Here is a 12,263-nt window from a genome sequence, read left to right on the forward strand (position 1 = left end):
AGTAGTAGTGACTGAATGGGCTGCACTGGAACAGGCGCTCATTTACAACCCACCCCGGTAGTTTGTGTGTGTAGTATGTATAGAATCCCTCCCCATTAGATTTTTTTTTTTTTTTTTTTGCTCAGTTTCTCCTCTTTGCAACAGATCAGAATAGGGCTTTGCTTTTCATTGTCACAAAGCTAGAGGGAACTATTGTCCAATCTAACAATGCTAACAGAACACTGGCACAGCCATCTGTGTCTGTCTCATGTTAGCCCCCTCCAGCTGTGTTAGGAATATGAATCAAGTAACACATTGGTTTCATTTTTACCTCGATACTCATGTTTTCAGAACCTATGGAGAACAGCTGGAAACATCTGTTTATGTTGTGGGTGGCCTTCTCCTTTTGTCATCCAATAAGAGCGCACCACCCCCCCTCCCTTCTTCAGCTTATCAAATCAACTACTGGGTTGCTGGGTAGGAAGAAATAAATTGACCATACCAGAGGGGTGAAATCTGTCAAATACGTTTCTATTTTTCCCACTCCTGATTTAGAGGGGGAGATTCACAGACTCCCTACCCGTATATCCCTGAAATAAACAGGATTTAGAGGGGGATCTGTTGCTCAGAGGGGATTTAAGCTGAATGATGGGGCAGGGGGAGCGGGAGAGAACAAATCAACAGCTGAGGCTCCCAGGGCATCTGTTCTCACTTATACTGTGTAAAGCAGGAGTGCTGGGTAAGCAGCCGTTTCAGAAAGACAGGCTCAAATTAAGGTTGCAGACATGTTTCATTCCCCTTTAAATAAAAACCTCTCTATATATTCTATAAACCAATACAGAACTTCAGACTCCTGGGAGCTAATGTGCTAAAAAAATACACTAAAGTTTGATTTCTGCAAAAAAGCAGTAAATGTCTTTAATGTTAATTAATTCATGATTTTTTTCTCTTGTTTTCTTTCCCCTGTTATGGATGAAAAGTAAATGTTTGGATTTCATGATCTTCTCTCCCTGTTTTCTCCAAGAAGGTGACCCCAGGCCTCCAGTCTACCATCATGCTCCAGTGTGGGGATGTCCGGACGGGGGAGAGTCCTACCTAACTTTGGCCTTAGAGGTGGCTCTGATGGGCATGGGCCAGCAGAGGATAATGCCAGAGGGATTATATGCCCAGGATAAGGTAATTATTTGTGGCAGGTTGCTTCTCAAAAAATATTAATTCAGATTATCGCCAAAATTGTATCTGTATTTTTTTTTAAATCCCTATTTAAATTAATTATTTTTAGAACAATCCGACTAAAAGCCATCTTTCCTATATCAAACATAAGAAAAAGCATCCCCACAGCATGATTACACCACCACCATGTTTCAACATGGGGTAAACTGATTTCCAAGCTCACTATAAATGAGCTGTTGTTGATTTATAATATAAAAATTGAATAAGTTAACAGAAGTTTAATCATCACCTGACATGTGAAACAGTGCAAGGGTTAAATGATTACTGTGCCTTACGGTGGATACTTTGAAGTGTGGATCTTTTATTTCCTGCTTCTTCCTGCTTATTAGTTTGTGCTTTATTAAAAATACACTCGCTGCATATTTAGAAAAAATATGTTCCTGTGGAAGACAGTGTTTCACTGATAGAAATTCACTATAATTTAACATCAGTTGGAAGTAAATGTCAAGCAAAAAAAGGCATAGAAAAGGTCATGGCATTTTTCTTTTCTTGAAAAACAAGCAGAAAGTCGCAGCACTTAAGTTCTCGGCGCACTGGAATAAATCCGGGGAGCATATCTTTGTGTAAATGGTAATCTGCTTTTCAAGGCTTAGCGTGGTTGCTGCGGACTTTTCTTAATGTCACTGGAATTAGCAACAATATTAATGTTTTAGGCAAGAATCGCATTTAAAACCAATCACATGTGAGAGAGGACCTTCGTATAGATGGTTGGTTGGAACTAAACCAAAGTTGGTACAAAGTGGAGTGAGAAAAAAAGCGAAAGAAGTACCAGAGTGCCCTGCTGTTGCTTTTTTAAATCTCTCTAATGCTACTTGGCTTCACTATAGTATGCATATCCCCCTTTGACACATTTCAAATCATTTCAGCCACTGCCTGTGTGCATTTCATCAGGGTTTGGAGAGATGAAGCGACAGAAAGTTTAACCTGTTTGTGAAATTGATGGATAGTGATGCATGAGGTTCAATATCATTTAACACAAGCTTCTATTAGATTGGAATCCTTTCAAGACTCAAGATTAGGTTGGATTTTAAGGATCTTTAACCATCATTTTTAGTTAAGATGTGATGAGAATTTTGAGCAAACTATTTAAAAGTCAAAAAACGAAAATGTTTCCAACTACTGGAACAAATTAATGATTCCATGGAAAACGTAATGTGGTCATATGCTAACTTTACACATAGCTGTAATAAACAGGTTATAGAGTTAGCAAGCTAGCTTGGGGCACAAATCTGTAATGGAGAGAGGTTTTATTAAATGTATCACGTCAGCTAGAAATAGCGATAGTTCCATCCATCCGGAGAGACATCGGGAGAGGAAGGAGAGTCTAATGCTGCATTTAGGACGACATCGGCGACAGAAAAGTTTGATCAGTCATGTTGGGTACATATTCGCCACGCCAGAACTTATTCAAAAAAAAAGTTTTCTTCTCATTTGCACTTTTTCAAAAAAAACAAAAAAAAAAACATCTAAAGCAAGTGTAAAACATGTTTTGTTAAACCGTTTCCATCAATCTCTCAAACTTGATACTTTAAAATATGTCAAAAGTTAGATGGAAACACGTCGACTCTAGCTCTGGTTGTGTTGTAGGTGATTTTCTGACTTTACTCTCAAGTCTTTGTTTGTATGTTGTCTGTGTTTTCCCCCCTGGGGATGTTGTTAATCTCATCTGAACAGAGCACAGTTCTTCATATTTGAAGAGGTGGGAAAAAAGTCACTAGGATTTTTCTCAGAGCCTCTTTGAAACATGGCAGGATGACCTGTTGTCAGGTTTTCCCACCTGAGCAGTGGCTCTCTGCAGCTCCTAGGCTTACTGTGCTGGAAGAGAAATGTGCTGTTAGCCCTTGTAAACTCCTCCACAAAGATGTTTTAAGACTAGTGTATTTTGTATCTGACTGTCGTATATCTAACCTGTATTTGTATTGTATTTGAACAAAGTATTTTTTAAACTTCTCCTGATTAATATGGTTAGAAATAGTTTCTTCAGGGCTGTTTAATCAGAAGATAATGCGATTGCCTAGTTACATTTAGACTCACATGCCTTCTCTCCATGATCCAGGTCTGTCGTAATGAGGAACAGATAGTTTCCAAACTGCAAGAGTTGGAGCTGGATGATCTCCTGGTTCGGACGCTTCGGAAGCAGGCCATACAGTTGCTTGAGGGTAAGTTTACCGCAGCGTGCTTTTCACTGCCCTGCAGACACGTTTATGGGACACAGAACTGAAGACAAAATAAGGAACGACCTATTAATTCGTCTCCCTCTCGGTTTCAGCGGGTCCGTTCAGCGGCCTGGGAGAAGTCATCCACAGAGAAAGCGTACCCATGCACACCTTTGCCAAATACCTCTTCTCAGCTCTGCTGCCACATGATGCAGACCTTGCTTATAAGGTGGCGCTCCGTGCCATGAGGTCAGATACACGTATATACGTTTACAGGCTTTTACACAGAAATGGCAAACATCATGTAATTGCTTTTTTTTTTAGTTTAACTAAATAGCAAAAATAAATAAATAGATTTGTATGTAAAAATAAGTATAATTTCTATCTAATCTTAGAGAATTCAGTCACCTTTACAACAAGCGTTTTAAACCAGTGGCCTACTAATTGTTGTAAAATTCCTTCCACCTGATGTCTCAACATATATCTTGCTCTTGATCGCCCTCTAGGCTGCCGGTTCTGGAGTCGTCAGCAGGTTCTGGGGACGTGGGGCACCCTCATCACGGGATCTCCATTGTTCCCAGCAGATACCCTCGCTGGTTCACTCTGGGCCACCTGGAGTCTCAGCAGTGTGAGCTGGCCTCAACGATGCTCACTGCCGCTAAAGGTACTGATTTATCATAGTTTAAACCAGCAGAAATAAACATAAAAATCCATGGACTCCAGAAACTGAAAGAAAAGTTTGCCCTTTTGCATTTTTACCTTTTCTACCATATCAAACAGAATCAATTTAACGATATCTTACAGCATGTGTTTGGAGCCGTTTGCTGTGATTAATGTTCCAAGCAGGTCTTTTTAATTCATTAATTGTGTTTGGATAACAGTAGAAGCCATTAGAGAAGTTCATCCCCATTAAAATGCAAATTTACTTTCTGCTTCAAGTCGTAGTTTCCGGCTAAGAATAGAATATATGAAATGTTTAGTTTCCTGAGAGGCTCCGAGAGGCTCCAACATGACCGTCTCCCTCCTGTAAACCAACAGAGGTTTTCTACAGATTCTCTGGCGTGAAGAATCTAGATACTTTCTTATATTTACGTACTGAATGTTTTGATTAACTAGAGGAGCTTTTAAAATCCACTTCTTATTCAATTGATTGATTGATTTGAGTTTATTAATCTGACAGTTACATCAGCTCAGTCAAAGGAAAAGAATGTGTAAAAGGAAGAAAAAGGTGCATCGAAATATACAGTATATAAAGTGCATCCACATATGACCACCTTTTTTATTTTTTTATAGTAGGATCCTTATACAGGGTGTTTACACGGGTATTTATATAGATTGATATTTATATTTATATATACATTTAAAAAAAAAAAGCAACCTATCATTACCATCTATATCTTTCTTAATATTTACCTCAGCAGGGTAATATTTTTAACCAAACTCTTTGGATATCTATGGTCAGATACTTGTTCCCATTATCACAATGCATGACAGATGTTCCGTTTTTCTTCCCACACTGTGTTCTTATTGCGGCTTTGCAGACACTATCAAGTTCCTTTTCTGACAGACATGTTGCAAAAGGAAGTGTGTTTGTTCTTTGCTCATTTGTCACTGAAAAATGTGTAACTTTCATTTTGATTCATCTGTTTCACCCACAGAAAAGGCTTTACTGAGTAAAACCAGTCATTAACATCTTTGTCGTCTCCTTTCTTCTCATCCATAAGGGGACATGTTGAGATTGCGGACAGTGCTTGAGGCCATTCAGAAAAACATCCAATCTTCTTCCCTCATCTTCAAACTGGCCCAGGATGCCTTTAAGATAGCCACGCCCGCAGACAGCCCGCCAGATATAACCCTGCTCAACGTGGCGTTGGAGTTGGGGCTGCAGGTATGTGTGTGTTTTGAGGAGGAGGCTGTAATTGCCACAGTTTGACCACAGGAAGTTTACCACAGCTAGAGTTTCCTTTTAACACGTTTTCACAGACGTTCAAAGCTCCACTACAAATTAACATCCCACACAGAGTTAACATTGTTGATGAGAAGAACCCACATAATGAGAGATCTTTGGTTCCACAGCAAACGGAGAAAAACGCACCAGACTGGAGCGTCGCTGCGGCGTCCTCCGCCTCTTTGTTCTGGTATTGAGCTGTACGAAGGTTGAATGCAGTTTGAAAAATCCACTGCAAAAAATTATGAGATTAACGTAAAAACATCAAATGATCTAAAAGCAGAGGTATTAAAATACAACTTTTCTTTAATAACTGTTCAATCTCCAACAAAAAGGTCTACAGTGTTTTTTCCTACTGTTCCAAATAAGCAGCTGTGACTGTAGACTAAACCACATCGTAATCTATTTTTATTATAACATGTTAATATGACTTTTACATAATACATGTTTCTTTTTATATCCTAGAAAGTATTATGTAGCAGCTTGCTGTTGGTAGCTTCAGTCCTCTGCATTTATAGCAAATACTGACGAATTTTAGGACTTTGAATATTGCTAGCAACATCAATTCTTAACAAAAATTAAACAGAAAATCCAGTTGCAGTGGGAGTGTTTGCAAAAAGTAAATTTTGGGTCAACTGTATATAAAATGAAGAAAATAAACGGATAAATTGCTAAATTTAACTAAATGACTTAATTGCAGAGTTTAAATTTCAATTTAAGGTCTCAAAATTAATAGGATCATATAAAATATATATTTAGTCTTATATTTTGATTTTTTTTCCCGCATGATTTTCTTTATAGTGGTGTAGAAAAAGGCTTTATAAAAAGGCTTAGTTGTAAATGAAAGAAATCCCCTTTAATACAGAGCCTGATTTATTTTTTCTAATAAGAATCATCTTTTGGATTGACACACAGCTATAAAATTAAGCATTTTTAATTTCCTACCTCCATGTGAAGATCTAAAATCCTGGGTGTGGCCCTGCTCTAATTTACCTAAAGGCTTGTCAATACTAGAGCCTTCAACATAAAGGCAAAGGAAGAACATTTTAGACCATTGATTAAGTTAATTAAACCCTGATAATTGAGTCTTTAATAATCTCTTTTTTTAAGGAAGAGAGTGATTCTAATTGGTCTGATTTGGGGTTAACTACATAAATCAGAAACATTAATTCAATTTGCTTAAACTCTAAAGCTTTTATTGTATTAATAAGTGTAGGAAACTTGTATGTGAGCAGCAGCTGCTGCAGGTGGTTTTCTGTAGAAGGTTGTGCTTGATTATTAGCTTCTGACCTGCATGTGTTATGGGCTGTTAATGGCCCAGAACGATCTATAAGGTTAGCTGGAGTTTCACAATAATGACCAGAGAAATGCTGCTGCATTGAGCGCCGTTTAAGTGACTTTGGATCAGATCAAAATAAACCACCCTAACTCTGACACCAATGAGCTAGCTGAGATTCTTCTAGGACACTTTGAGCTAAAAAAAAAAAAAAAACGTTTGCTATTCCATTCATTAATTTTATAGTTTTAATTTACATAATGGATTTTCACATTCATTAATGTTGATTTTTAAACCTTATACCCATCTTTAAAATGTAGAATCTTGAATAAATATTCGGAAAGTGGGTTTTCCTGATAGATTCCTGATATTATTGAAATTAACGCAATGAAAGACAAATTTGTTTTTAAAACCTAGTTTGCTTGAGACAGTTTTTTAATTAAAGGTGATCAAATGTTTTCTCCTTTTTTTCTGCAGGTGATGAGAATGACTCTGTCCACCTTGAACTGGAGGAGGAGAGAGATGGTCCGCTGGCTGGTAACATGCGCCACCGAAGTCGGTATGTTCCACCAATTAGATCACTTATATTACATTTTGGCACCCCAGTGATATCCAGCAAGTAATTACAATCCCTAAGGTTTCTTTAGATTTCCAGCTTTAAGGCTGACTCTGGCTTTCAGTATCCAAAAAAAAAAAAAAAAAAAAAAATGAAACAATAATAATCGAACATATGCTTAGTTCACCACATGGTGCGGTAAACAGCAGTTTTCCACAAGGTATTTGATATTTTGATGATGCTGCTGGAGAAGCTCTTATTCTGTTGGTTGAAAAAAAATATGCAGACTCTGAAGAAAACGCCAGATGTGTAAAGATTAAGGCAAATAAGAAATGTAAAGAAACAAGCTTGAAGTGGTGCAGAAGATGGTTTTTTATTATTTTATCAAAAAGAACCTCTGTTACTTTGTCATTGAATAGTTTTTTACCAGAGCTGACATGATTTCAGTTCATCTGACGCTCATCAGGTGAAACAAAGCTGGCAGCTTTAACCAAAGGTGGCTTCCTGGGAGAGAGAGGAACCTTTACATTTAATTTTTTGTTCTAACCAGTGAATGCCTTGTTCACCCTGCACAGTAACAAGCTGAAAGTTCAGTTTAAATTACACATGAATTCTTATATTCATACTTCCCTACTTAAATTCCACTCATTCCATAATGAATTGTAAATTATTAAATTATAATAAAATAAAAAGAAAACTAACCCTGATTAAAAATAAAATCACAAACACCTGGATTTTGATACTCAACAGAGTGCTAGTGGCTGAGATGAATTGACGCTTATTGAAAATAAGATATATGCTGATCTTACTGTCACCCTGTTGAGTCCCCTGACAACTTCTAAAATACGTTGGTTGGTTTGAACTTTAAAAACCAAATAAAGGTACAAAATCACACAAAATAGCCTTTAGTTACAGTACTCCGTTCCTTATTCGGTAAGTTCAAGATTTGTATATACTGTGCTGAGTTAGTCAGTTATCGTAAAAAGCTGTCAACCTTTAAAGAAATGCACAAAATTGGAAACTATTGTCAATAGGAATAGAATTTAGGTTTGAAAAATGTGGAAGAACTTTAAATGTATTTATTTTTCTAACTACATTCTCAAGTTTACAATTAAAGCCTGTCTTGTGCGTAAAGATTATATTCATTAAACGTTACAATCCATTCGTACGAAATTGGTTGCAAGTTGTTCAATAAATTTTAAAAAATTAGTCTGTCTAAAAATATTCAAATTAAGATATGGCTATAAATCCTGTTGCATGTGTCTCTTTAGATACCTTTAAATGGTTCTTAAAAGGTTTGCACAATTAGATAATTTAGTCATCTTGTCTGTTTTCTTTCCATCCTGTTGGACATTTCTTGCAGAGTCGTTGAAATACTATCTGTGCACTGAGTGTCCCATCCCATCTGTCTCTCCCATCAGGTCTGCGGGCGTTAGTGAGCATCTTGCAGAGCTGGTACACTCTGTTCACTCCGACAGAGGCCACCAGCATTGTGGCAGCCACTGTCATGTCCCATAACACCATCCTGCGCCTCAGCCTCGACTACCCGCAGCGTGAGGAGCTGGCCAGTTGTGCGAGGACCCTGGCTCTGCAGTGTGCCATGAAAGACCCTCAGAACTGCGCCCTTTCGGCTTTGACGCTCTGCGAAAAAGACCACATCGCCTTTGAGACAGCCTACCAGATCGTCATCGACGCTGCGTCCACAGGCATGACGTACTCTCAGCTGTTTACAATCGCGCGGTACATGGAGCACAGAGGATATCCGCTTCGGTCGTTCAAGTTGGCATCTCTGGCCATGACTCACCTTAACCTCGCCTACAACCAGGACACACACCCCGCCATTAACGACGTGCTCTGGGCCTGCGCACTCAGCCACTCACTGGGGAAAAATGAACTGGCAGCCATTATCCCCCTTGTGGTGAAGAGCGTTCACTGCGCTACGGTTCTCTCTGACATCTTGCGGCGGTGCACCATGACTGCGCCGGGTCTGGCAGGCATTCCCGGAAGGAGGAACTCTGGAAAGCTCATGTCGACGGACAAGGCGCCTCTGAGACAGCTCCTGGATGCCACCATCTCGGCGTACATCAACACCACGCACTCTCGTCTAACGCACATCAGTCCGCGGCACTATGGGGAGTTCATAGAGTTCCTCAGCAAAGCACGGGAGACTTTCCTTTTGGCACAGGATGGCCACATCCAGTTCGCCCAGTTCATAGACAACCTAAAACAGATCTACAAGGGCAAAAAGAAACTGATGATGTTGGTGAGGGAACGCTTTGGCTGACCTTAATCCTGCCTCAAAGACCTTCTTCTTGAGAAGTTGTTAAACTTATTGGTTTATTTAAGTTTTTTTTTTTTTTTCTTTAAGTTGAGCCATTTCTTGACCAAGTCATATGGTTTTGCTCTGTGTTGTTTCCTGAATGTGAACCAAAAAGTGTTCGCTATACTTGGTCTACATAACTGTTATAGCAAAGAGGACCTAAGGTGTCATAGAAGTATCCGATTAAATTCATCCAGTAAATGTTTGAAATTATTAGAAAATCAAAAGAATGTGATTATAAAAGCAAAGGAAATGTTTGCCTCCTGGTGGATTGGGTGTGTACTCTAAGTTTAGAAGAAGAAGAAGAATCGGCTTTAAAAGTGAAGGGAACTTCCTGAGGAACGCAGCGATTAAACACACAGTGTTACTGTCATACCTCGAATGTCAGCTTTAACTTTTGTTAGAAATAGCCTCTTGTTTCATTCAGGGCTTCTTAAAGGAGCAAGAACGGACTATAGAACTACCTGTGTGCTCTTTCTTGTGAAAACTCAGTAGTTGAATATCTAAAAAACTTCACCTGCTGCACGGTGAGGATTCTGCTTTAGAGTGCATGTTTTGAGGGTGACGTCCTGGCTGCTGCAGTTAATAGTTTAGCCTTTATGTGAACATCAGTATATTCCTTCATGTCACCCTTTAGGTGACAGAAACGCAGTGTTTGATCGGGTAAATGTGTTCCTCATGTCCAGATATGCCACTTCACTGCTTCTCAGCTGTTTGTGCCCCAAACTTAGTAAAGTGTAAATCGTCACTACTTTTTTGTTACAAAACTTAAAAACTATTTGGACCGCGTTCTTGGTTATAAATCCTTTTCCGTCACAAGAACATTTATTAAAACAGCATTTTTCCCACCTGTATTATTTAAACTTATTAACCTGGCACATTGAGAAACTTAATTATTGTTGTATAAGAACCCTAAACATAAATCTTTGTCTCCATTAAATCAGGGGAAACTATGAATCCAAGCCTTAGGGACCATCCTGACACACTTGCACCTATATTCTTACAAATTTTAGTTCAGGTGCACGTCATTCCCCAAAGAAATATAGTTTCACTGTATCTTCTAAAAGGGCAATAATGTGGCATTTTCTACATAATATAGAAGAAAAATATTAAACGTCAAAGCAGTTTTGTTATTTTGTCTGTATAGTGAGAGGTATTAGGTCTGAAGTATCAGGAAATATCTGTTTGAGGCTAATTTTAGCATTTAGCCAAAATCTGGGACAACGGCTAACCCTGCATAAATGTTTGCTAGTTAACAAAGTTAACATTTAAGTTGTTAAATACTTTGTGTCATTACAATGACATTACAATTATACTCTCCCTAAACATATTTTGTATTTAAAGCGACTCTGAAATGTTTAGTAAAAGTCTCCAGTTCCAAACCGGCCTTTAGAATTTTCCCGCCAAAATGCAGAAAGTCATGCTAGTTGCAAAAAAATTTAGTCTGGGTCAAATTTTAAGTTTTTTCAAAAATAATTTTATTTCATTATTCTTTTTTTAAAGTTTTGTTCAGCAAAAGCGTCCAAAAAATGTTTTTAATTTCAATTTTCTATTTTAAATAAATCGCTCCCTGTATAGAATAATTAGCATGTTGTTGCTAAGCTTAAATTAAACCGAGCATCTTTAGGTGATGTGTCCATTTTTTTTTAGCCTTTTTTTTTTAAGTGACTAAAAATCATAAATACATTGATATTTTTCTAAATATTATACTTGTTGTTTGGTGGATAAGTTAGCATCCATATGCTAAAAAAAAAGATTTATCAACAACCTTTTTTTTCTGGGTGTATTCTACATCATCAAAATGGCCCAATAAAGTGTACAAAAAAGAAAAGTTGGAATATAGTAAAAGAAAAAAATGTAAAAGCATTCATTCTTGTTTTTTTCCCCCCTTGCATTATAGTAAAGCAATGCACACATTCATAAAATTTTCAAACTCCAGTATTTTGTTCTTGTGATGGAAACACTGTGATGCTTCCAGCGAATGCTACTAGATCTTATCATTCTTTACTGTGAAGAAGACTGGCCGTTTTCTTAAGGCTTCAGACAAAAACCGTTCACTCTACAAAAATTACAATATTTTGTTGTTACATGATAACTTTGTTAGTAACTGCGACCAAATGGAGCTAACCTCCTGATAAGTGACGTCCATGTTGTTTCCTCACCCGGTGGCAAAAAGTCATTTCCAATGGCAGTCCAACTAGAGCTTGAGTCTTTAACTGATCAGACTAAATCTACAAGCACTTCACACAGATACCTCTTCAGTACGTTCCTGCCTGGTTCAGCATTTATTTATTGATTGTTTTTTTTAATTTTTAAATCACTGAGTTTGAAGTGTTAGACACAGAATTAGAACTAGACTGTATTTTAAAGCAAAAGAGACTTTAAAAACGTGGAAGGGTTCTGAAACATAAGGACATTTTCCTATCTGCTTTGACATTCCATACGAGTTACTTTCATGTACTACCGAGGTAGTCGATCATAACTGCGCCTTTTAAGATCAGAAGAAATGCAGATAGTTGAATGGAAAAGAGGAAAACTGAGGAAAAAAAGAGGGGAAAAAGGCTAAACTCAGTTCTCAGGGACATCACTTAAAGAAACAAAACAAAAATAGTAGCATTAAGCATTTAAGATATTGTAAATAATAAAGTGTCAATTGACAAAATTGTAAAGTTATAATTATTTATAATAAGTATGTTATGTGTTTGTTTTTCTTTGGCGGGGTGTACTTGAATTGTTTCGAATGGGGAATTTGATTTTTTTTTTTTTTAGCAAAGATTTCAAGGCATTCTCAGGTG

General features: G+C 37.7%; 1 protein-coding gene across 4 annotated transcripts in view; it reads left to right on the forward strand.

Moving 5' to 3' along the window:
* Positions 1-11,991, forward strand: part of zswim5 (zinc finger, SWIM-type containing 5) — a 65,641-nt gene extending 53,650 nt beyond the window's left edge. The window contains exons 10-16 of one of the 4 annotated variants that reach the window (XM_038300529.1): positions 1,004-1,155; positions 3,269-3,371; positions 3,482-3,617; positions 3,875-4,032; positions 5,093-5,256; positions 7,070-7,151; positions 8,570-11,991. In XM_038300529.1, the coding sequence (XP_038156457.1) occupies positions 1,004-1,155; positions 3,269-3,371; positions 3,482-3,617; positions 3,875-4,032; positions 5,093-5,256; positions 7,070-7,151; positions 8,570-9,432 (1,658 nt within the window). In that variant the 3' untranslated portion in view covers positions 9,433-11,991. The remainder of the gene's footprint in view (positions 1-1,003; positions 1,156-3,268; positions 3,372-3,481; positions 3,618-3,874; positions 4,033-5,092; positions 5,257-7,069; positions 7,152-8,569) is intronic. The other 3 variants (XM_038300530.1, XM_038300531.1, XM_038300532.1) reach the window with 3 other exon arrangements.
* Positions 11,992-12,263: the final 272 nt, after the last annotated feature.

The sequence above is a fragment of the Cyprinodon tularosa genome, unplaced genomic scaffold (assembly GCF_016077235.1).
Source record: "Cyprinodon tularosa strain WSP-4 unplaced genomic scaffold, ASM1607723v1 ctg45, whole genome shotgun sequence".
Taxonomy (NCBI): domain Eukaryota; kingdom Metazoa; phylum Chordata; class Actinopteri; order Cyprinodontiformes; family Cyprinodontidae; genus Cyprinodon; species Cyprinodon tularosa.